Here is a 25,173-nt window from a genome sequence, read left to right on the forward strand (position 1 = left end):
CAAATGTGCATGTGTCTGCTCAAATGGTCAGAAACAGACTCCATGAGGGTGGTATGAGGGCCCGACGTCCACAGGTGGGGGTTGTGCTTACAGCCCAACACCGTGCAGGACGTTTGGCATTTGCCAGAGAACACCAAGATTGGCAAATTCAGTGAAGAGCGCCCTGTGCTCTTCACAGATGAAAGCAGGTTCACACTGAGCACATGTGACAGAGTCTGGAGACGCCGTGGAGAACGTTCTACTGCCTGCAACATTGAGCACATCTGGGACATCATGTCTCGCTCCATTCACCAACGCCACATTGCACCACACTGTCCAGGAGTTGGCGGATGCTTTAGTCCAGGTCTGGGAGGAGATCCCTCAGGAGACCATCCGCCACCTCATCAGGAGCATGCCCAGGCGTTGTAGGGAGGTCATACAGGCACGTGGAGGCCACACACACTGAGCCTCATTTTGACTTGTTTTAAGGACATTACATCAAAGTTGGATCAGCCTGTAGTGTGGTTTTCCACTTTAATTTTGAGTGTGACTCCAAATCCAGACCTCCATGGGTTGATACATTTGATTTCCATTGATAATTGTGTGATTTGTTGTCAGCACATTCAACTATGAAAATAAAAAAGTATTTAGGAATATTTCATTCATTCAGATCTAGGATGTGTTATTTTAGTGTTCCCTTTATTTTTTTGAGCAGTGTATATTAAGAAAAATGCCAAACCCTAGATAGCAGCATACTTGACCCCAGGTAGCCTAGTGGTTGGGCCAGTAACCGAAAGGTTGCTAGCTCGAATCCCAGCGCTGACAAGGTAGACATCTGTCACTCTGCCCCCGAACAAGGCAGTCAACCCACTGTTCCTAGGCCGTCATTATGAATTTGTTCATAACTGACCTGCCTAGTTAAAAAAAATAAGTGGTTGACCTGGCCTGACCACATCTACGGTTACTCTATTCCTAGCCTTTATCATTAGGGGGGGGGGATGGGGAAACACCCTGTATCAGGGGTTAACATACCTACTCTTCGAAACACTGGGTTGATGCCTGGTATATTACCATAAGCATCAGTCAGGTATTTCTAGGATATCATACTAATGCTTGAAATGGTTTGGTGCCCACAATATCAGACACTACTCTTTGTATTCCCATTTACCAACCTTCCGAGTGCATGCCACAGCTTCCTTGATCCATCAGTAACTCAAGAGGGGCAGTTTTCACTTGACGTCTTCTGATGAGTCATAGTAACAGATAGTTTCCAGCACCAGCTCATGAAAACTCCACCCTTCCGACTTAAATCTGTGGTGCACTCCTCTGTGTAGAATGTATATTGAACTGCCGAAATAAGATATCCAGTCCTACAATATTATTTAAGACAAGGGACTTCTGAAAGTTCAGTAAAACAGAGCAGAGTTTACACATAAAGGACTCAACTGTATTCAATATCCCTGTTCAGACAAATCCCTTGGAGACAAGTGTTCCTTGGAGACAAGTGTTCCTTGGAGACAAGTGTTCCTTGGAGACAAGTGTTCCTTGGAGACAAGTGTTCCTTGGAGACAAGTGTTCCTTGGAGACAAGTGTTCCTTGGAGACAAGTGTTCCTTGGAGACAACGTGTCAGATGCATAATTTCACAAAATGAAAGACAAGAGGGAAACCGCATCGATTTACCAAGCCACATCTTTATTTCTACCTTGGGTATAAATTGTACCAACGATAGATTAAAATCAGCAACCTTTCAGAACCCCGTCGACTCCAGCAGCCTACATCGTCAACTCCTGTGAATATAAGAACACAATGTGTTGATGCATGTACAAACTAAGCCCCATCATAGTTAAAACTGCTTTGCTCTTCTCAGGACAGAAAGGTTGGCTTCAGTAGTCTCAGAAGAACGAAAGTCACTGTATCAATCATCAATGAAGAGAAATAATCTCCTGCTGGTAGATCCCATGGTAACTTGGACACAGGTCACAATTCAAATCTATAAATATTTGGAGTGAAGGGAACCCTGTGCCAGATATGATTTTGTCTGGCGACAAGGGGAATTGTGGTAAAAATGACTTACCATAATTGCGTTGACAATGTCGTTGTTGTTGTTTTTCAGGGCGCGTACAGCCTTCGCTCGCGACACGTTGGCTTGTGACATCACAAGTTCAATGTCCTTCACCTCGACCCCGGTCTCGTCAACCTATGCATTGAGACAAAACGTTAGTATATATACACATTTGACAGTCAACTCGCACTGCAATTCACTATCATCTCCAGGGGAATTGGGCTTTTGGATTGGGCCCATAAATTACCCCATTAAGCATGGGAGACTACTACAATCAAACTACATGGAAATTATGTTTACCTTTATTTAACTAGGAAAGTCAGTCAAGAACAAATTCTTATTTTCAATGACGGCCTAGCAACAGTGGGTTAACTGCCTTGTTCAGAGGCAGAACGACAGATTTTTACCTTGTCAGCTCGGGGATTCGAACTTGCAACCTTTCGGTTACTTGTCCAACGCTCTAACCACTAGGCTCAGAGCTATACAATTGAATGTACAACAAAACATACGGTGTCCGATTTTTGATAATGTACAAACTAAACCCTATCATAGTTAAGTGCTCTTCTCAGGACAGAGGGTTTGGCTTCAGTAGACTCAGAAGAACGAAAGTCATTGTATCAATCATCACTGAAGAGAAATTAACTCCTGCCTATTACATAGTAACTTTTTCACCCCTCAATGCCCTCACCTCTTCCTCTTCGCTCTCCTCCTGTACGGTGGGTGTCTGTGTGTTTTCCTGGATGTTCGACACAGCTTCTCCCTGTACCTTGAACTTTTCTGCCGCTGCCAACTGGGCCTGCTGTGAGAGATCCTCGATCTGAGACACAAAAGGGAGAGAAACGGGCAGAGATATCAGTGCGGTATCCTTTAGCAAGAACACCAACACCTTGATTGAAGGATATTACACTGCATATTTGACTGATAACCAGAATCGCATACTATCATGAAAGAACAGTCTAAACTAGATGGAACAATGCCAATAGCATTTCAGATTTAAAAGGGGATTTAAAAGTACCATACAATTATAACGGTATCCTGGATCTATCTTACCTTAGCCTCACCAAAGACAATGTAAGTGTCTGATGCAGGGCTCTTGTAGACATCTGGTTTGGTGATGACGAATAGGATGTTCTTAGACTTGCGAATGGTAACCCTGGTGACCCCCGTCACCTGCCTGAGGCCCAGCTTTGACATTGCCTGAAGAAAAGCAAATCATGGGTTATATTTTGACTGGAACCGTACTCCTCAACTATCCATTGTTTATACGGATAGTTAAAGGTGGCATAGTCATTTACATTTTTCAACGTACACTTTTAAGATGGGAATGTCTAATGAAAATATGATTGAGTCCAGACAGTTTTTAAAAAAGCTAGTTACCTTTCGTGCCTTCTTTTCACTACGGCTCTGTTTGGCTTTGCTAACGGGTTCCTCATCTATTTCTGCAGCAGCTGCAAGCTGCGGGGGGAAAAAATACATTTATCCTCCTTTAATGGCAGTCAAGGTTTCAGAGTGCGAGCAAAAAAAAAAACTCTACCCATATGTAAGAATATGGCATGAATGGTGAAAACAAAACAAATGAAAGTATCCCTAAACCGTTGCTCTTCTCAGGACAGAGGGGTTGGCTTCAGTAGACTCAGAAGAACGAAAGTCACTGTTATCAATCATCACTGAAGAGTCAAGGATCTATTCTTATACAGATACTCAGGGGTTCTAATCATGTTGTGAGTGCAGTTCAAGTGTTTACTCAGTCCCTCCAGGATGTCGCTGGGATTTCTTTGTGATATTTGCATGGCAATATGTAATGATTGTCCACTGTGGCGAAAATGAGCTGACGAGGGTAAAGTATTGTTGACGTCTGGTTTCATTTGTTGGAATGTGCTAAACTTTGATAATTGACATCGTAAATAAAAGATGGGGAATTAAAGAGACTGGGTTATGTTAGAAGTTAATGGTTCTCAGAAGAAAGGCTTTGGAATGTGTATTAGATGAAAGAGGGGTTGAGGTCAGGTGGTGAGGAAACATTCTCTTAAGAGTAATAAATGTTTGGAATCCTGTTACCCTCTTTATTAGCATCCTGTAGAGCCTTAAAATTAAGGATTGGAGAGAAAGGGGAGTGTTTTAAGTAGGATGCATATAAACTGTGAAGTCAAATCTTTTGCTGTCTGTTTTCAGCTGTACAGAACCTTTGGGGAATGATTAAACTTGGTTAAAGCTTCTCTAGTGTCTGTGTTATTTACTCTGAAAAATAAGAATTAAAAAAATAAGAATGTGGTAAACGTGCAATGATTAGGGATGGCCTATATAAATCGGTAAGCATATCGGAAACAGCCAATATGAGCTAAAAATGGCAACATCGGCCCGATGTCTAGTTCCACTCCGATGTGCAAACCCGATGTAAAAGCTGACGTGCCACACCTATATTACGTAGGTAGCAGACATGACGTGATGACGCCAAAAACAAAGAGCTACGCGTACAACACAGCATTCCTAACCTAGCCCACAACGTCTGCCGTGTGGATCTATTTTGAAGTTTCAAAGGAAGATATCAGAAAGGCCATATGCAACGTTAGTGCCGCTATTATTTCCAGAGGGGAGAAAGTGAAACCTTTGAATACCACAAACCTAATTACTCATTTGAACGTGCATCACCCCCAGACGTTCAGCGGCTACCTAGAATAAAAAGGGGGAATAAAGAAGCTTCCAACAACTAAACAAGTTCAAGTCGACCAGTCATTTGAAAGAGTAACAACATTAAAGCGAGACAACTCAAAAGGTGAAATCCATCAAACGCCAAGATAATGAAATTCATTACCCATGACTACAATCAACCGTTCTCTGTTGTGGATGATGTTGGCTTTCGCCGACTGGTACACACTACCGGAGTTACACAGTATTGTTGAAAAGCACATCCATTAACTACTTGCTATGGGCGTCACTGCTATTAGCTTCACGACTGACATTTGGACCAGTGATGTCAGCCCCATGAGCATGCTCAATCTCACACAAATTATCAATGAACCTACCAGGTACCTCCCCAAAGCCTTAAACACGGGCACCCTCATAGATATCATCCTAACCAACTTCCCCTCTAAATACACCTCTGCTGTCTTCAACCAAGATCTCAGCAATCACTGCCTCATTGCCTGCATCCGTAATGGGTCAGCGGTCAAACGACCTCCACTCATCACTGTAAAACGCTCCCTGAAACACTTCAGCGAGCAGGCCTTTCTAATCGACCTGGCCGGGGTATCCTGGAAGGATATTGATCTCATCCCGTCTGTAGAGGATGCCTGGATATTTTTTTTAAATGCCTTCCTAACCATCTTAAATAAACATGCCCCATTCAAGAAATTTAGAACCAGGAACAGATATAGCCCCTGGTTCTCCCCAGACCTGACTGCCCTTAACCAACACAAAAACATCCTATGGCGTTCTGCATTACCATCGAACAGCCCCCGTGATATGCAGCTGTTCAGGGAAGCTAGAAACCATTATACACAGGCAGTTAGAAAAGCCAAGGCTAGCTTTTTCAAGCAGAAATTTGCTTCCTGCAACATTAACTCTAGTTCTGGGACACTGTAAAGTCCATGGAGAATAAGAACACCTCCTCCCAGCTGCCCACTGCACTGAAGATAGGAAACACTGTCACCACTGATAAATCCACCATAATTGAGAATTTCAATAAGCATTTTTCTACGGCTGGCCATGCTTTCCACCTGGCTACTCCTACCCCGGTCAACAGCACTGCACCCCCAACAGCAACTCGCCCAAGCCTTCCCCATTTCTCCTTCTCCCAAATCCATTCAGCTGATGTTCTGAAAGAGCTGCAAAATCTGGACCCCTACAAATCAGCCGGGCTAGACAATCTGGACCCTTTCTTTCTAAAATGATCTGCCGAAATTGTTGCCACCCCTATTACTAGCCTGTTCAAACTCTTTCGTGTCATCTGAGATTCCCAAAGATTGGAAAGCAGCTGCGGTCATCCCCCTCTTCAAAGGGGGGGACACTCTTGACCCAAACTGCTACAGACCTATATCTATCCTACCATGCCTTTCTAAGGTCTTCGAAAGCCAAGTCAACAAACAGATTACCGACCATTTCGAATCTCACCATACCTTCTCTGCTATGCAATCTGGTTTCAGAGCTGGTCATGGGTGCACCTCAGCCACGCTCAAGGTCCTAAACGATATCTTAACCGCCATCGATAAGAAACATTACTGTGCAGCCGTATTCATTGATCTGGCCAAGGCTTTCGACTCTGTCAATCACCACATCCTCATCGGCAGACTCGACAGCCTTGGTTTCTCAAATGATTGCCTCGCCTGGTTCACCAACTACTTCTCTGATAGAGTTCAGTGTGTCAAATCGGAGGGTCTGCTGTCCGGACCTCTGGCAGTCTCTATGGGGGTGCCACAGGGTTCAATTCTTGGACCGACTCTCTTCTCTGTATACATCAATGAGGTCGCTCTTGCTGCTGGTGAGTCTCTGATCCACCTCTACGCAGACGACACCATTCTGTATACTTCTGGCCCTTCTTTGGACACTTAACAACCCTCCAGGCAAGCTTCAATGCCATACAACTCTCCTTCCGTGGCCTCCAATTGCTCTTAAATACAAGTAAAACTAAATGCATGCTCTTCAACCGATCGCTACCTGCACCTACCCGCCTGTCCAACATCACTACTCTGGACGGCTCTGACTTAGAATACGTGGACAACTACAAATACTTAGGTGTCTGGTTAGACTGTAAACTCTCCTTCCAGACCCATATCAAACATCTCCAATCCAAAGTTAAATCTAGAATTGGCTTCCTATTTCGCAACAAAGCATCCTTCACTCATGCTGCCAAACATACCCTTGTAAAACTGACCATCCTACCAATCCTCGACTTTGGCGATGTCATTTACAAAATAGCCTCCAATACCCTACTCAACAAATTGGATGCAGTCTATCACAGTGCAATTCGTTTTGTCACCAAAGCCCCATATACTACCCACCATTGCGACCTGTACGCTCTCGTTGGCTGGCCCTCGCTTCATACTCGTCGCCAAACCCACTGGCTCCATGTCATCCACAAGACCCTGCTAGGTAAAGTCCCCCCTTATCTCAGCTCGCTGGTCACCATAGCATCTCCCACCTGTAGCACACGCTCCAGCAGGTATATCTCTAGTCACCGCCAAAACCAATTCTTTCTTTGGCCGCCTCTCCTTCCAGTTCTCTGCTGCCAATGACTGGAACAAACTACAAAAATCTCTGAAACTGGAAACACTTATCTCCCTCACTAGCTTTAAGCACCAACTGTCAGAGCAGCTCACAGATTACTGCACCTGTACATAGCCCACCTATAATTTAGCCCAAACAACTACCTCTTTCCCAACTGTATTTTATTTATTTATTTATTTTGCTCCTTTGCACCCCATTATTTTTATTTCTACTTTGCACATTCTTCCATTGCAAAACTACCACTCCAGTGTTTTACTTGCTATATTGTATTTACTTTGCCACCATGGCCTTTTTTGCCTTTACCTCCCTTCTCACCTCATTTGCTCACATTGTATATAGACTTGTTTATACTGTATTATTGACTGTATGTTTGTTTTACTCCATGTGTAACTCTGTGTCGTTGTATCTGTCGAACTGCTTTGCTTTATCTTGGCCAGGTCGCAATTGTAAATGAAAACTTGTTCTCAACTTGCCTACCTGGTTAAATTAAAAGGTAAAATAAATAAATAAAAATGCTGAGTCTGACAGCACAGTGGGTGGACGAGGATTTCGTACTGAGGAAAGCCGTATTGCACGCTCAATAATGTGCTGGTTCTCATACCGCGGCTGCCATTTCAATGGCATTTGAGAACATGTTTAAAACATGAACACACTCCTAGCTCCATTCAAACAACTGACTGGAGAAATAAGCTCATCAACTGCGTCTGCAGCAGACGTGATACCCTCTGTCATTGCATTGAAACACCTGCTCAACAAAACCGCCAACAGACCGTGGGGTTAAAACTTGTAAAAGTACTCTACTAGAGGCTGTGAACAAGTGATTCAGTGGCATTCTCTCTGAGCGTCTATACTGTGTCGCCACCATGCTCGATTCTAGGTACAAGGGCCGCTACTTCGATGCAGACAAGAAACAGGGTTTACGTGACGGGGACATGCATAAATGCCAACAAAATAACTTATTGGTCAGTGTGTGTGTGTGTGTTTCAACTATTTAACTGTACTAGAACGCTTAAAATACTGCTAAAATTTTAAATAAATCAGTATCAGGTGTTTGGCAATGAAAGTACCAGATATTGGTATTGCCCAAACATTTCATATCGGTGCATCCTTAGCAGTGATTGGTTGAAATTGCAAGTCCTCTTTTTGTTGTTTTTGAGGTTTTATGCAATAATATTACGACGATTTGACTCTTAATGCAGAAATATTGTGGCAATTGGTCCAATTTGAAAGCCCTCAGAATATGCATTGGGAAGTTGTTGATTTTGCTAAATAAAATTGTGATTGCAGAATCCTGGAGGGACTGTTTCTGTATCAGTATATACAATATATAAGCAGTTAATCCAATCTGTGCCCTACCAGACCCTTGTTCAGGCAGTCTTACCTGGGCACTTGATCACTCAGGTGGTCTTACCTGTGCTTGCTGTGTCTGTGCGGAGTCCTGTTCCTCCAGATCTGGTACAGACTCATCGCTGTCCGATTCAGTGCCAGACCCTATAAGCACCCCACAGAGAAACAAGCATTAGTCACATTATACAGGCTGTCACAGGCAGATGCCTGAGCAGCAGATAACCAGTTATCTTACAGTAGCGCCTGTGTAAGACCAGAGAATTGTAATTGTATGGGTCATTTAACTGAGAAAAGTCGGTTTAAAGCACCGAGACCAATACAAATTGAGATGTAAAATGAGCCCAACATTTGTTGGTGGTAAGTGAATTTAACCCAGTAATTTGAGGCACTGAAAGAATAATGGTTAAATGTGGATGAGGTAAAACAAATTTAAAAGATGTCAGTGTACAAACTAAGACCTGCTTATAAATAAAGGTTAAAATAATCTTATGGTAAAATGTTGCCCTAGTCATACAGATTTAAGATGGCTCTCCGAACTTATGACATGACCCCCCCAAGGATATTTTATAGAGTTCCATACTATGGCTCAATTAACTATCATTGTGGGGAAAAACAGCCACCAAACAGTGTCTAAAAATAGTAGGGAATTTGAGAACATTTACATGATTTGAACTTTTAACATGCATCTTGATGGGAGGCAAAACATGCCAACTGGAACCTTCGGTTGGTTTGAAAGTACACAGTTCAAGGGGAAATCAGCAGTTGCTACATCAATTTGACTTATAAATGCTTCATGAGCTTAGTTCAACTGTCGTACCCCATCAGAACCCAAATTAAGCTTGTTTTACTCCAATATTTGTAAACAAGAAAATGTAAATAAACACTATTTGGCCTCAAAACATGGTTAAAACTATAATTTTGATATCATGGACTGTCAAATCCTTGCATCCATAGCACAGTCTATTAATTTGAGAGTGATTACATTTCTCCTGCCCCACCCCTCAGATTTTTACCAAACCAGGGGTGGGGAGGCCACGGTTGATTGTCGCTTAAATTATAATCCAAAATAACAAAAATGGCACTGAAGTGGGAGCACTGATTTCACCAATCAATAGCTCCAATTACATGTAATCTTTGAAACAGGCCAGTTGGTTACATTTGAAGCAAATCTAATACACAGACTACTACAATCGCTACTTTCTTCAACTCAAACCTGAAGAAAAAGGGAAGAGACACTTGAGCAAGCCAGTGAATGGGCCACAGAACTCAACATTGGCAGGCAAACAGAGGGGACACAGGAGACAGAGAGAGGAGGAAGAAGAAATACCCTCATTCTTGGTCACAGGCTCCGGTTTGGTTGGGATTTTAGCAGGGGTGGGGGCAGGTTTTGAAACTGGAGGTGGTACAATGGCTACTTCAACAGGCTTAGGGGAAGCTACAACAGGATCAATTGGCGCAGGCTTGGGCGGAGCCGGTGCAGCTACATCAGGCTCAACTGGGAAAGGCTTGGGCGGAGCTGGTGCAGCTACAACGAGCTTATTTGGCGCAGGCTTGGGCGGAGCTGGTGCAGCTACAACGGGCTTATTTGGCGCAGGCTTGGGCGGAGCTGGTGCAGCTACAACGGGCTTATTTGGCGCAGGCTTGGGCGGAGCTGGTGCAGCTACAACGGGCTTATTTGGCGCAGGCTTGGGCGGAGCTGGTGCAGCTACAACGGGCTTATTTGGCGCAGGCTTGGGCAGAGCTGGTGCAGCCACAACGGGCTTATTCGGCGCAGGCTTGGGCGGAGCTGGTGCAGCTATAACGGCCTCAACTGGGCAAGGCTTGGGCGGAGCTGGTGCAGCTACAACAGGCTTTTTTGGCGCAGGCTTGGGTGGAGCTGGCACAGCTACAATGGGCTCAACTGGGCAAGGCTTGGGCGGAGCTGGTGCAGCTACAATGGGCTTAATTGGCGCAGGCTTGGGCGGAGCTGGTGCAGCTACAACGGGCTTAATTGGCGCAGGCTTGGGCGGAGCTGATGCAGCTATAACGGGCTCAACTGGAGCTGGTTTAGGGGGAGCTGGAGAAGCAACTAGGGCAGGCTTAGGAGCCTCTACTGCTGTAGGGGGTGAATAGACTGGCATCTTTACTGGCTCCTCTGGTGGAATGAGAGGTGGAAGGTCATCATCCTCCAGAGCAGGCTTAGCTGGTGCAGGGGCTGCCTTAACCTCTTTCACCTCAGCTTTGGGCACAGGCTTAGGCTTGGCCTTGGGCATTTCAGGGGCAGCTTTAAGTGGGTTAGAGGCAACAGCATCAGCAAATGACATAGGGGCTGATGCAGCAGGCTTTGAGGTCACTTTGAAGGCCACAGGGGAAGCCTCAGGCTTGGGACAGACGGGTGAGGCAGGTGCAGGATCTGCAGCAACAGGTGCTGGCATGGCCACTACTGGTGCAGGAGCAGCTTTAAGCTCAATAGGAACAGGTTTGGCCTCTGTGGGGGCAGGAGCCTTGGCTGGGGCTGGCAGGTCAACAGAAGGCTTGAAAGCCTCTCCTTTCTTAGCCTTTCCTTGTTTGCCAGCCTTTACAACCTTTGGGACTGCACGGTTGCCCTGGCTGGGAGCTCCAGATGCCCCAGGTGAGGTAGCTAAGGGGGAACGGGGTGTTGAGGTTTGCTTTGGGGAGGTAGGAGAAGAGGAGGAGGCAGATATCGAGGTCTTTTTTCTTCTGCCAGGGACAGCCTTTGGGGTCGAGCCACCCTTGGCCTCTTTGCCTTTGGGCTTGGCAGGGCCAGAAGCAGCCTGGGGTTCCTGGGAGGTAGCCACACTTGCAGGGGCAGAGGGTGCGGCTGAATGAAACAAATATGTTTGTTAAAAATTTGGAAGGAAGTCAAAGCCTGAACCATGCGGGTTAAAAGATCAGAACACACAAGACAATGTTACCTCAGAACTCCAGGGTTAGGAAAATGAACACCACACCAACCTTATTTCCAAAATGGAAGGATTTGTTGCAGGGCAGCAAACTCAGTGCACACTACAATTCAAGTATTCAGGCAAAACCACAACTGACAACCTAAAGTTAAAACACCAACATCTACTTGGTCCAAGCACAGACCCACACACAAAATATTTTCTACAGCGTTAGTCCAATTTCATAACCAGAGAGCAAAAGTGAGGACCCACTCAGTGCAGGGGAAAGCGTGGCACTATTTACACTAAAATACATGTGACAGTGGTATGACAGGTCAAATTCTAAGGAACTGTAGCAGGTATAAACAATGCTATGCATTGTTTGACCTAAGCTCCCTAATGGGTTCACACTTAAAGGCAAATTCAGCCCACTAACATCCATAACCTGAAAAGGTTCAAATTGACTGAATGAGATTGTAATAGGTGCAATGTTGTTCATTTTAGAGGTAAAAATATAAATTGTGGTTTACGACCAAGTTTAAAAGTCGGGCTATAGTATAGACAAATAAATGCAATTGTTATTTAATAGAAACATGACCAATTTCATATGTTAAATTTAAAAAACCACAATGGATTAAATGTGGCTAGTGAGTAGTAAAAAGGTGTACCGCAATGACCAAAAAGCCATAACTGGAACTATCACCACTCCCTAACCACCCCCATTGGCTACAAATACCAGTGTTAAAAACAGATACTGCAGTTAGAGCACATTAACACAGTTGGCTAGGTGGCATTCTTCCTGATAAACACCAATAAGCCCAGAGAAAGTTAGAGAGACTGAAATAGTACAGTCAAAGGACAGTCCACATCTGATGACAAAAGACAAAGAAGTTGCTGGAAGTCAGTTCTTCACATTAAGTGCCTAAATGGACTGGCCTGTTTCAAGGTGAAACGCTGGGTTTAAACAGTGACGCAAGAGAAAATTGAGAGCCAATGGATACTCACGAGATAATAACAAGCCCTAAAAAAGAAAATGTAATATTGAAAATCTCTTCATTTCTCTAAACATAAGCCCTTTTCATCAAGCATAACAACATTTTACTATTTTTGGGGGCAAAACATAACATTTGAAAGGGCAAATATAGGCCCGGCATTGGCGCAGAAGTTTACAAGTATAAAAAAAAGAGACGAAATGTCTGAAAAGGGGGAGCTGCTCTAAGAGGGGAAAATCAACTAACTTTGCACACAAAATGACCCACCTGACAGGAGACAGGTGGAGACGGTCGGGCCTGCGCGATTTGACATCACCTTCGTCTGGACGGCCTCAGAGAAGGCCGCAATTGGTTCTTTCTCAACAGAAGTTTCATTTAGCGTGTCAATGGTCATATCAGCAGGCAGTGCTTCAGGTTCTGGGGCCCCAGTGTCCGAGCTGCCCACTTCAGTGCATAGTACGGCATCATCAAGAGCTGGATCCAGACTCACAGTCTCCAACTCTTCAGTGATCATCTCGACTGCAGGCTCGGGGGTGACTTCTGGAGTTACACGTGCCATCCCATCAATAGTGTCTGCGATTGGCTCTTTAGCAGCAGGTGCTGGTTCTTGGACCGGAGTCTCTTCAGGCACTGCCACGGGTTCGGCACCCACTGCCACGGGTTCGGCACCCACTGCCACGGGTTCGGCACCCACTGCCACGGGTTCGGCACCCACTGCCACGGGTTCGGCACCCACTGCCACGGGTTCGGCACCCACTGCATCTTGAGTGGCTGCCACGGTAGCCTCTATAACTTCAGCTGAATCTTGAATGATGACCTCTTCTTGGGTGACCTGTTGTTCAGCAGTTTCTTTACGTTCTTCAACAATGGTTGCTTCAACTTCAGGTGTTGCTTCTACACCATTAAGTTGTCCACTAGATGCCTCTCCTAAAGCCATTTCTGACACCGGTTGGGATTCGATCTCTGGAAGAACAGTGGCGGATCCTAGAGGCACAGGACTCTCCAAAGCGGCTGCCTTGGTCACGTCAGACACAGCCATCTCAGGGGGAGCAGAGGAACTCAACACCCCTGGAGTTGATAGGAAGGAAAGGAGGAGCGGAAGGAGCGGCAGGGGGTAGTCACAGCAAGTGTGAGGAGCGGTTGATAAGCTTACAATAACGTTTTTTTGAAGCATATGATCAAAATGATTTAACCCCTTGTTTAATAAAATCGAACTACAGTAACGGTATTCTCCTATACCAGGTACTTTTACCAACATGAGGAAGTTGGGGTACAAATGTTTTGATTATATGACACAAAATATTAAGAGGAAACAATTGAATGAGCACATTTTTAGAATTGGGGTTGTGATCTAGATCTACACTATATATACAAAGGTATGTGGACACCCCTTCAAATGAGTGGATTCGGCTATTTCAGCCACACCCGTTGCTGAGAAGGTGTATAAAAGCGAGCACACAGCCATACAATCTCAATACACAAAATTCTGCCCTGCTAGAGCGGTCTGGTCAACTGTAAGCTCTGTTATTGTGAAGTGGAAACGTCTAGGAGCAACAACGGCTCAGCCACAAAGTGGTACGCCACACAAGCTCACCTGTCCTCAGTTGCAACACTCACTACCGAGTTCCAAACTGTCTGTATGAAAGCAACATCAGCATAAGAACGGTTTGGCGGGAGCTTCATGAAATGGGTTTTCCTTGGCCGAGCAGCAGCACACAAGCCTAAGATGGTTTGGGCTAGGCCAGTGAAGGGAAATCTTAATGCTACAGCATACAATGACATTCTAGACGATTCTGTGTTTCCAACTTTGTTGCAACAGTTTGGGAAAGGCCATTTCCTGTTTCAGCATGACAACGCCCCCGTGCAAAAAGAGAGGTCCATACAGAAATAGTCGGTCGAGATCGGTGTGGAAGGACTTGACTGGCCTGCACAGAGCACTGACCTCAACCCCATTGAACACCTTTGGGATGAATTGGAATGCCAACTGCGAGCGAGGCCTAATCGCCCAAAATCAGTGCTCGACCTCACTAATGCTCTTGTGGCTGAATGGAAGCAAGTCCACGCAGCAATATTCCAACATCTAGTGGAAATCCTTCTCAGAAGTGCAGGGACCAACTCCATATTAATGCCCATGATTTTGGGACGAGATGTTCGACAATCAGGTGTCCACATACTTTTGGTCATGTAGTGTATCAATTCAGTTGAACCAAGGTGTTTGTGAGGTTGTTCAAGGATGCAGACATCAGCCTTCCGTTTGCTACAAGTGAACCAAGAATGGGTGAATGTTGTGTGTACCCACAAAACCAAACTTGAGCCCATGTCCCAGTTACCATGCAGTGCCTAAATGCACAAGATTGTGACTGGAAAAACCTTGAGACCGAAAGTGGGTAGAAACCCTCTGAAGAGCGAGCAGCATTCAATACAACTACAAACCGTAATGACACAATATTTCAGAGTGAAAAGAATCTTACCACAGAGAACCATGCACACTGAACCACTAGTGGAAACGGTTGAATTAGAACATTTAGATTTAACAGGTTGCTATTCTGTTTGATGTGATGAGGCAATTTGATAACCTTACCTGAATTACAGTCAAATAACTAGAACTGAAAAGCAAAATGTAAACATTTTCTCATCCACTTCATGCAATTTAACCCAAATCCCCAAGTGGATTTTCAACACTTTTCTGGAACAACGCAGTATTCCTTGCTGAACAAAAACAATTTACCGCTTTTCCAACAGTCTAACTTTAATTCCGAAAGTCTTCTCCTGTGGTCATAGCTAACAGTTCCCATTTATCAGCCAACACCTATGGTGTTTCCACTAGCAACACTAAGTAATTACCTGCAAAACTATGTGGACTCGCTCCATAAACCCTGTACTGTAGTTTCCCATCAACTTCATTAACAGGCACCTGTGGTACTGAACATCCAGAATCTTCTCCAATCAATATTAGTAGTCTTCACTTGTTCAGCACCTTCTTCGGCTGCCATCATGACCAGTGGTCTTCAAAAGCAAATCTGTGGCCTTCACCAGCTCCAACTCATTGTCTCTTCAGGAAACATGGCGATTCATCTGCTTATAACCGTCATGGTTTTCAACACTTCACTCTTCCGGTTCAGGGCTTGGTAGTGAGGAAATCCATAAGTGTCACCAATTATCCCCACTTGCATATTGACGCATCTTTGTTATACTAATCAGAATTTTGTCTGCTGCAGCATGTAAATGAAATGAGAAAATGCTTTAAGAAAACCATCAATACTAATTGCATTTAAAACCAATGTTTCTTACATGACTTGAAAATAATGCGCCATAAGATACTTCACAGAAGCAGCTTACCTTTGCCATTAAACATTTAGTCAAATCAATGCCATAAAAAGGCCCGCAATTGTGAGCATAACATTACCAACCATATCACTAACATGGTCAAAGAGAATGTAGGTGTGAATATAAAAAATAAAAGCTGGTCTAAAAACTAAATATATATTTCCAGAGGAATAAGGAATACTAACATGGTCAAAGAGAATGTAGGTGTGAATATAAAAAATAAAAGCTGGTCTAAAAACTAAATATATATTTCCAGAGGAATAAGGAATTCATAATGCTCAATGATAAGTGAGTGACACTTTAATGCGGAGGTTGCTAATAAAATAGTATCACATATACTGAACAAAAATATAAAATGAAACATGTAAAGTGCTGGTCTCACATTTCATGAGCTGAAATAAAAGATCCCTGAAATGTTCCATGTGCACAAAAAGCTTATTCCTCTCAAATTGTGTGCAAAATTGTGTTTACATCCCTGGTAGTGAGCATTTCTCCTTCACCAAGATAATCCATCAACCTGACAGGTGTGGAACATCAAGAAGCTGATTAAACAGCATGATCATTACATATGTGCACCTTGTGCTGGGGACAAAAGCCACTAAAAATGTGCAGTTGAGACACAACACAACGCCCGAGATTTCTCAAGTTCAGGGAGCGTGCATTTGGAATGCTGACTGCAGGAATGTCCTCCAGAGCTATTGCCAGAGAATTTAATGTTCATTTCTCTACTACCTCCAATGTAATTTTAGAGAATTTGGCAGTACATCCAACAGGTCTCACAACCGCAGGCCTTATGTAACCACACCAGCCCAGGACCTCCACATCTGGCTTCTTCACCTGCGGAATTATCTGAAACCAGCCACCCAGACAGCTGATGAAACTGAGGACTATTTCTGTCTGTAATAAAGCACCTTTGTTGGGAAAAACTCTTGATTGGCTGGGCCCTGGCTCACCAGTGGGTGGGCTTATGCCCTCCCAGGCCCACCCAGGGCTGCACCCATGCCAAGTAATGTGAAATCCATGGATTAGGGCCTATTGAATTGATTTCAATTGACGGAACTGTAACTCAGTAAAATGGTTGAAATTGTTGCAGGTTGCGTTTATATTTTTGTTCAGTTATAATTAATGCTTGCAGGGTGTTTCTTTAAAAAAAATGTCCATGCACATGCCACTACATTAATACCCGTGCATTAGAAAGTGTTTTACAACACAGTTGTCGGTACAGTAACATTCAACACATGCGGTTGTGAGTGAGTGGGTTTCAGTAAATAAGGGGTCCTGGATAACCCATTTGACCTGCAGTGAAATTCAAGACAACCACAATTTTTTAAGCCATCTCAAATCCCTAAAATTTCTCCCACGCCCTTTTTTCAACATTGATGCAAAGTGAGTCGATGACTGGCCAAACATAATCCTTGAGGGCTACTCACTTCAAAGTAAAAAAAGAAAAGAAGAGAGAGAGCCCCCCCCAGGATTATAATCTACAGGCCATGGTTTATACAGGGAGGTCCAAAAGTATTTGGACAGTGACACATTTTGTTGTTTTGGCCCAGTACTTGAAATTATACCAAGAATACGAGGTTAAAGTGCAGGCTATCAACTTTAATGAGGATATTTTCCTCCATATTGGTTGAACTGTTTAGAAATTACAGCACTTTGTACATAGTCCCCACCATTTTAGGGAACCAAAAGTATTTGGACAAATTCACTAATACATGTATTATAGTCAAAAGTTTAGTATTTGGTCCCATATTCCTAGCGCGCAATGACTACATCAAGCTTGTGACACTGCATTTGCAGTTTGGTTGTATTTCAGATTACTTTGTGCCCAATATAAATGGTAAATAATGTAGTGTCATTTGAGTCACTTTCACTGTAAATGTTTCCTAAACACTTCTATATTAATGTGGATGCTACCATTATTACAGATAATCATGACTGAATTGTGAATAATGTTGAGAGAGAAAGTTAGAGGCATAAATCCCCCCCCCCCCCCCCCCAAAAGGCTAACCTCCCCTGTTATTGGTAAGAGGTAAGCAACAACTTAGCAGCAGAGTCGCGCCGCTGCTAAATGAATACAGGGACAACACTTATTGCGTGCTAGGAATATGGGACCAAATATTCAACTTTTGACTACTTTAATATAAGTGAATTTGTCCAAATTATTTTGGTTCCCAAAAATGGGGGGGGGCACCATGTACAAAAAGTGCTGTGATTTCTAAGTAGTTCACCAGAGATGGATGAAAATACCCTCAAATGTAAGCCAGTCTGCCCTTTAACCTCAGTCATTGTATAATTTCAAAGTGCTAGAGTACAGAGGCTAAACAAAACATTTCACTGTCCAAATACTTTTGGACCTCACTATACATGATCCCTCAGCTGATCAGCCCACCCTTCCCCTTAAAAGAAACCTGACACCACATATCCCTATATATGAGAATATGTGTAAAGCTGTACTTGATCTAGAGAAAACGGTTCCAAGTGAGCGTCCCCAACAGTGTGTCATTCTACAGCAGTGTCACCTGCTTGATTATCTAAGTGTCAACTGATGGGTGCTACACTTCCTGAAGGAGTTCAATTAATATAGAGCTCTCAAATAACAGCCACCACACCACTGGGGGAATATGACTTCAGTCACTACATCCAACAAGCACTGTTGAATTAGCTACTGCAGTGTTTGAGTTCCAGGACCCCATTAGCCTTGCAGTTTAGTATCTTAGCATGCAAGTGTGATGTAATAATGCTATACAAACCAGTCTCAACTTGTGGCTGCTGCATCTCCTGCTCAGTGACCGGGACCGTCTCTGTGGCTTCACCAGGCATGCTTGTGTCTGAAATGAGAAATCAAGGAATGACTCACCGGGAATAACTGACATGGCATGAATAAAACAGACTAACTTACTAGATACTTTTACACGTCTCCCATTGACTAGGTAAATCCATAGAGCAGATGACAAAAAAAATGTAGTAGTAGGAATTGGATTCAATGAGTACATTAACCAGCACAGTAGTAATTCGATATTAAACTGATTATGGCAGTAGGCAGATTATGCAATCATGTAAACACCTTACTCTGTTCATCTTAAAATTGGCATTAGGTCAAAATCAAAGTAAGCATACACCGATTAATGCACAGGGTTTTCTGTGCAATCTTTCTAATTATTTTCACATGTAAACACCTTAATTGGCATTCCCAGTGCTGTATTTGACTGGTGTATGTGTTAACACCAGCTGAGCTAGCCTCCCTCTCCAGTGCTGAGTGAAGTGCCTTCAGAACAACTGAATAAATGCATAGAAGTAGTTCAAACTTTGTCCGATCATATATGCTTCCAAAAAAAAAATCATGCTTGCTGTGGTAGAACGTTTATTTTGATTGGGGATTCTCTGCATTTATCAGAGTGCCATCAGGTAGCCCGATTTCAGACGTGTCTATGTAAAACATTAAGGGAATCGTTATTCTTGCAAAGCATGTAAACGAACTATTATATTAAGCTATCCACAATAATCGCATTAGTGTGTGCATGTAATCGTACTCAATGTCTCAGTGAAATCACCTGCACACTTCCGAGTCCTCTCTCCTCACCTCCTTTAAACACCATTGAAGGAAATCAGATGGTAGGGACCTCTGCCTCTCATCCAATTGGTTTTGAGAAAGAGGACGCGAAAAGTATGAAATTGAGGTTCTCCCACTGTGTTCAAATCCAAATCATTCCCAGCTAAATACTAAGTCAAATATTTTATTGCGGATGTAGCGAAATTGTAGGACAGCAGATTATACTCAATGTGACAGACTCATACTGTCAAAAATGGTTTAGGTACTTACTGACAGTGAGGGTAACTGGATAAATTAGTGGTTAGCCAACAAGCCATTTTAACTGTTTCACGTGTTGCTAATGTAATGATACATTCCCTAGTTAGCGAGCTAACTAGCCACTTTAAACGGATTAACGTTATCTAGATAGTTAATACTGGCAAGCTGCAAATCAGGAGACAAATGGACACTGGACGAAAACGCTGTTTAACGTCACAGCAACCAACTTGTATAGTCAAAGAAAATCGTAAAAGATTAGGTAGATGGTTAGCTAACGGTACTCTCACTTTCGAACAAGCTTCGCTTGAATCTTGCTAGCTGGATGTGCGCTGTCAAAGATATGTTCATAGGTTGGCTCACTGACAACTTCCACTTAACACTACACAAGTTGCCCCATCCGTAAAACTTATAATTCGTCCTGTGTTCTCAACTGTCGTGTCACATGAAACCAAGCCTATACCCGTTAGCAAATGTGGGCAAAGTCGTGTTCCCCCATTTTGTACCAGAGATCGATAACATAAACAGTGAATATTTCTGTGTACAGATAATGATACGGATAAATATCCACATAAGGGGTATGCCACACTTCTCATGTACTTTCAGAGCCCTGTTTTAAATAATTTAAACTGCGATAAATGGTTAGATGAAGTTAGATTCGCGGCAGACACACTCACCGAGTTAGGATTCTATATCCAAGATGGTTGTGAGAGAGAATTTCTAACCTCGGTCTCCCGATATCACATTTTGCACTAACTTCTTCCGGGTCGTAAAAATTTTTTTTTTAAAAAAAAACATCTCTGGTGTATCCTTGCATTAGTTTCTTGTTAGATAGTTACTTTATGCATTTTCAAACCAATAATTGGAAAGTGAAGACCCTATGATGGGACATTTTTACATTGAAACCCTGGCATGTACTGTTATGTGACTTGATTGTACCTGCTCTATCCTTGACTCATGACACACAACATAGATTGACACAAACTGTAGTATAAAGTCATTTTAATTAGAAACCAATAGGCTATATAAGGGGTGGCAAGGGTAGCCTAGTGGTTAAAGCGTTGTACTAGTAACCGAAAGGTTGCAAGTTCAAATCCCTGAGCTGACAAGGTACAAATCTGTCGTTCTGCCCCTGAACAGGCAGCTAACCCACTGTTCCTAGGCAGTCATTGAAAATAAGAATTTATTCTTAGCTGACTTGCCTAGTAAAATAAAGGTAAAATAAAATACAAATAAAAGTTTTGCACAACTTATTTTTCAATTGTTGATTTCAAATATTTGCATGACAATTCTCAAACAAACCATTTGTTTACAGTGTATCTAATGTGTGTTCTCCATCTTTACCTGTCATATTATAAACAACTGATATGATGGGATGGTTTAAGATTAGCCAAACAATGTAGGTACCAATCCCAGCATCAGACAGTATTCCGTTGGACACCGCTAAGGGCTAGAAGTCCTTTTGAAGATCTCTGAAAAGAAATTGAGAAAAAAAATCCATGATCATCAACTCATTTAGATCTAAATGTTCATACTAACAATTGTATTCTTTCACGAAGGACTTTAAATTACACCCACCACTCTTTTTAAGATGCTCCCCTTTCCTTGAGCGAGCCATCCCTTCCAGGAATTGATCTAACAGTTTCACATACTTCCAAGCTTGTTCGTTTGTAGTCTATGGAACCAGAACGTTTTTGTTAGTCAAATCAACATGCAATGAACAAAACAATATTAGATCCCTTGGTTCTTAGTGATTAATTGCACTGGTCTTTTTTGAATACCTCTCTTCCTTCACTCTCCTGCTTCTCGCTCATTCTCCTTGGGTTCTTCCTTCTCTTCCTCCTGCGGTCTTGGGCCGATCCAGCTCCTCATAGATCAGACTACAGGGAGAAACGATAACAGGACCGGTGAGTGTACCAACTGAGAAGAACCCTAGGGACGCCACACATAAACAAAGTTTGTAAGGCTTTGGGAATACATTTTGAATTTTTCTCTTTACAAAGTTCTTATGACAAATTGACTGAGGGCTTACCTAATAGTGGGCACATCACAGGGGTCAAAGCGATCCAGGTCTCTCAGGTCAATAGGAACAGAGATCCGCCCTTTGGGGAAGTAAGGATAATTGAGAAAAGGTGTTGAGCTAATGACATCCTAAGAGTATCTCCTTCAGTTGGATGAGAGCATCTTTTGACCGTTTCTCTCAGGCAACATTTGAGCTAAACGTCGGTCACGTTTCATCCATTACTCATGCACTTCATTAGTTTTTCCCTTACCCGTTTTGGGATGGACGCTGAAGGGCCTCCTCAGCAAGCGGTTGTTGACTCCTTTACTGACGTTCACATCAACCCGAGGGTAACAGTACTGCCACATGATCTCCTTCTCAAAGTAATGGACCTTGGCAGTCGTCTGGTGGTAGAAAGTAGAGTTAATGGCAGCCAAGCATGCGCTTATGACATCACCACATTGTTGTATTGTGTTATAACAAGGCTTATGTCAGTCTTCACTGTTGTGTGGGCATGGCGACCTACACGTTTGTTTTGGACCAGAGTCTTAAGTATATACCAGCGCTTCTCAGGGTTTTTTCAGTCTGGAAGCACTGCAGCAGCTCCTTTCTGACATGTGGTTTACGTTAAGGATAGGCATTTTATCGCAAAAACCTGCTAAACGTTAACATCCGGAATGCTGTGTGTGTGTGTGTGTGTGTGTAGCCATACATGTACTGTAGATTTGTCACATTTCATATCGTGTCATGTAATAAAAATCGGCAGAGGAAAAGGATATCTTCAGGCACGAGGGCCAGCACTTTGTCCGCAGCCTCTTTGCTGCCCAGTATGTCCTGTCCCACTAGAGCATACTGGGGAAAGTTGGATCACCCATACATAAAATAAATGTATGCATTCGTGACTGGCTTTGGATAAAAGTGTCTGCTAAATGGCAATTAAATCACCTTTTTTTCTTTTGACTCACCTCGAAGTGCCCTGTCCAGGATACAGAGAGCAATAGTCATCAGAGTCCAGTAATTTGGGCAGATGTCTTCAGCACTGCAAAACAAGACAACAGTCCCACACCCCCAACAAAACGTCAAAAGGCACCGGCCCTGAATTAGTCTGTTGTACATTCAAACATACTTTACATCTGTATAATAGTAAAGATGGTGGAACTACAAATACACTTTCTGGCTGTGATCCAAGTACGTGCAACAGCTTCTGACATCATTATAGTCTGTCATATCAATATCAAATACCAGCTCCTTCTCAAGAGCCTGGAAGGATCCAGACTTGACTGTGTTATGCTGATTGGGCTGAGGGTGACAGAAGGAGGAATGGAAAATATATATATAAATAAAAATGGACACTTGAGGGACAACAGATGCATGTGATCGAGTTAGGCAGATGGTCAGATAAACACGGTGAGTAACGGAGCCCCACCCAGTGACAGTAGACTGCTCCAATGTCAATCTTGTACGGGTTCCTCTTTTGCATCGCCTTCTCCAGCTTGCTCTGCGTGCTGAACGACTGATACCGTACGTAGATGTCATCCTTCAACGTGAAGGAGAACCTTTGTCACTGGGGGGAGGGGGGGGGGGGGGGGGTTGCAAAATAAGTTGTCATCATTAAAACTTGACTAGTCAACTAGCCTTGTAAACACGAACCTCTGCGGTAGAGCTAAAATTTGAGTCTGAAATCGTGTACAGGCTGCTGTTCAGCTGTAAGCAGCAGATTTGACCAACCTTCACTAGCCGATACTTTTTTCATTCTCGATTCGGAAGTCACCTGTGTATTCTTAAACGCCCATGGCCATTTGCAGGGAGAAAGTTTGAATTTAGAACATGATTCAATTAAATCATGTTTTGCTCCATTAAGTAATCCAACTATGTATACGTTGCCATCTTGTCCGCTTCTGATCTTCTCTCATTGAACGAGACAGGTGGGTGTCCACTAAAGTGGACAAAGCACTGTTGTTGCACCAATGTACCTAACCATAAACATCAATGCCTTTCCTTAAAATCAATACATAAGTATATATTTTTAAACCTGTATATTTAGTTAATATTGCCTGCGAACATGAATTTCTTATAACTAGGGAAATTGTGTCACTTCTCGTGTTCCGTGCAAGCAGTCAGGGTATATGCAGCAGTTTGGGCCGCCTGGCTCATTGCGAACTGTGTGAAGTCCATTTATTCCTAACAAAGGCCATAATTAATTTGCCAGAATTGTACATAATTGTGACATAACATTGAAGGTTGTGCAATGTAACAGAAATATTTAGATAAAATATTTCACTGAAAGAATAAACGTTTTGTTTTCGAAATGATAGTTTCCGGATTCGACCATATTAATGACCAAAGGCTCGTATTTCTGTGTGTTATTATGTTATAATTAAGTCTATGATTTGATAGAGCAGTCTGACTGAGCGATGGTAGGCATTCATTCAAAAAGCCCTTTCCTGCGTTTGGCAGCAACTCTTCGCAATTCTTCAAGCATTGCGCTGTTTATGACTTTAAGCCTATCAACTCCCGAGATTAGGCTGGTGTAACCGATGTGAAATGGCTAGCTAGTTAGCGGGGTGCGCGCTAATAGCGTTTAAAATATCACTCGCTCTAAGGCTTGGCGTGGTTGTTCCCCTTGCGCTGCATGGGTAACGATGCTTCGAGGGTGGCTGTTGTCGATGTGTTCCTGGTTCGAGCCCAGGTAGGGGCGAGGAGAGGGACGGAAGCTATACTGTTACACTGGCAATACTAAAGTGCCTATAAGAACATCCAATAGTCAAAGGTATATGAAATACAAATCGTAGAGAGAGAAATAGTCCTATAATTCCTATAACTACAACCTAAAACTTCTTACCCGGGAATATTGAAGATTCATGTTAAAAGGAACCACCAGCTTTCATATGTTCTCATGTTCTGAGCAAGGAACTTAAACGTTAGCTTTTTTACATGGCACATATTGCACTTTTACTTTCTTCTCCAACACTTTGTTTTTGCATTATTTAAACCAAAATGAACATGTTTCATTATTTATTTGAGGCTAAATTGTTATTATTGATGTATTATATTTAGTTAAAATAAGTGTTCATTCAGTATTGTTGTAATTGCCATTATTACAAGTAAATTAAAAACATTTTTTTTTTTTTTTTTTACAAATCAGCCGATATCGGTATCGGCTTTTTTTGGTCCTCCAATAGTTGGTATCGGCGTTCAAAAAACATAATCGGTCGACCTCTACACTAACGTTGTCAAAATACGTTCTGAAAACATTTGTCCAGTTCGGCTTAGCTCGAGCCAAACTTCCATTCAAGTCCAATGTCACAGAAATGTAATGAGCCCAAACCTGAAAGAAAGCCTGATTTCTAGAAAATGGTTGCACCTTTACCCAGTCCATGTTACCATTGTGCATAACATTTCACCAGTGGGCTACATTGATCTTTGAGAAGTATATTTTAGAAGAAAAGTGAGTAGAGGAAAACCTACCTTAGTTATGATCAATAATTGTTGAACGTGTCAGCCTTTATAAAACATCCATATCTTCAGAAATGAGACAGATCGCACTGCT

At 42.9% G+C, this 25,173-nt stretch overlaps 1 protein-coding gene, 3 non-coding genes and 1 pseudogene across 7 annotated transcripts; all 5 read right to left on the bottom strand.

Annotated features, from left to right (window-relative positions):
• Nucleotides 1–1,651: 1,651 nt before the first annotated feature.
• LOC109907789 (nascent polypeptide-associated complex subunit alpha) lies at nt 1,652–20,385 on the bottom strand. 4 transcript variants are annotated; one of them, XM_020506001.2, is made up of 9 exons: nt 20,299–20,384; nt 18,567–18,644; nt 9,940–11,433; nt 8,677–8,756; nt 3,420–3,497; nt 3,093–3,239; nt 2,731–2,859; nt 2,055–2,177; nt 1,652–1,767 (listed from the first exon to the last, which is right to left on the bottom strand). In XM_020506001.2, exons 2-9 carry the CDS (start codon nt 18,634–18,636, stop codon nt 1,753–1,755), a joined length of 2,136 nt encoding a protein of 711 aa, XP_020361590.2. In that variant the 5' UTR covers nt 18,637–18,644; nt 20,299–20,384; the 3' UTR covers nt 1,652–1,752. The 4 variants fall into 4 exon arrangements, with proteins under 4 accessions (XP_020361590.2, XP_020361595.1, XP_031649828.1 ...); XM_020506005.2 differs by lacking the exon at nt 9,940–11,433 and adding an exon at nt 12,754–13,554 and having other exon boundaries at nt 1,657–1,767; XM_020506006.2 differs by lacking the exon at nt 9,940–11,433 and having other exon boundaries at nt 20,299–20,385.
• LOC116354538 (small nucleolar RNA SNORD59) lies at nt 1,839–1,912 on the bottom strand. Its single transcript, XR_004203874.1, has one exon. It is a non-coding gene; the product is annotated as a small nucleolar RNA SNORD59 (small nucleolar RNA).
• LOC116354537 (small nucleolar RNA SNORD59) lies at nt 2,603–2,676 on the bottom strand. Its single transcript, XR_004203873.1, has one exon. It is a non-coding gene; the product is annotated as a small nucleolar RNA SNORD59 (small nucleolar RNA).
• Nucleotides 3,642–3,716, bottom strand: LOC116354539 (small nucleolar RNA SNORD59). The gene has a single exon (XR_004203875.1). It is a non-coding gene; the product is annotated as a small nucleolar RNA SNORD59 (small nucleolar RNA).
• Nucleotides 20,386–21,064: 679 nt separating the features above from the next.
• LOC109906970 (DNA primase small subunit-like) lies at nt 21,065–22,490 on the bottom strand (annotated as a pseudogene).
• Nucleotides 22,491–25,173: the final 2,683 nt, after the last annotated feature.

This window comes from Oncorhynchus kisutch, linkage group LG17 (assembly GCF_002021735.2).
Source record: "Oncorhynchus kisutch isolate 150728-3 linkage group LG17, Okis_V2, whole genome shotgun sequence".
Taxonomy (NCBI): domain Eukaryota; kingdom Metazoa; phylum Chordata; class Actinopteri; order Salmoniformes; family Salmonidae; genus Oncorhynchus; species Oncorhynchus kisutch.

What these genes read in the sequence shown, in the direction of transcription:
- LOC109907789 (XM_020506001.2), bottom strand. Translation starts at nt 18,636, where the DNA reads ATGCCTGGTGAAGCCACAGAGACGGTCCCGGTCACTGAGCAGGAGATG. An exon ending in CACAGACACAGCAAGCACAG is followed by an intron (nt 3,498 to 8,676) that starts GTAAGACCACCT and finishes TTCCCCCCGCAG; the next exon opens with CTTGCAGCTGCTGCAGAAAT. An exon ending in AGGAGAGCGAAGAGGAAGAG is followed by an intron (nt 2,178 to 2,730) that starts GTGAGGGCATTG and finishes CTCAATGCATAG; the next exon opens with GTTGACGAGACCGGGGTCGA.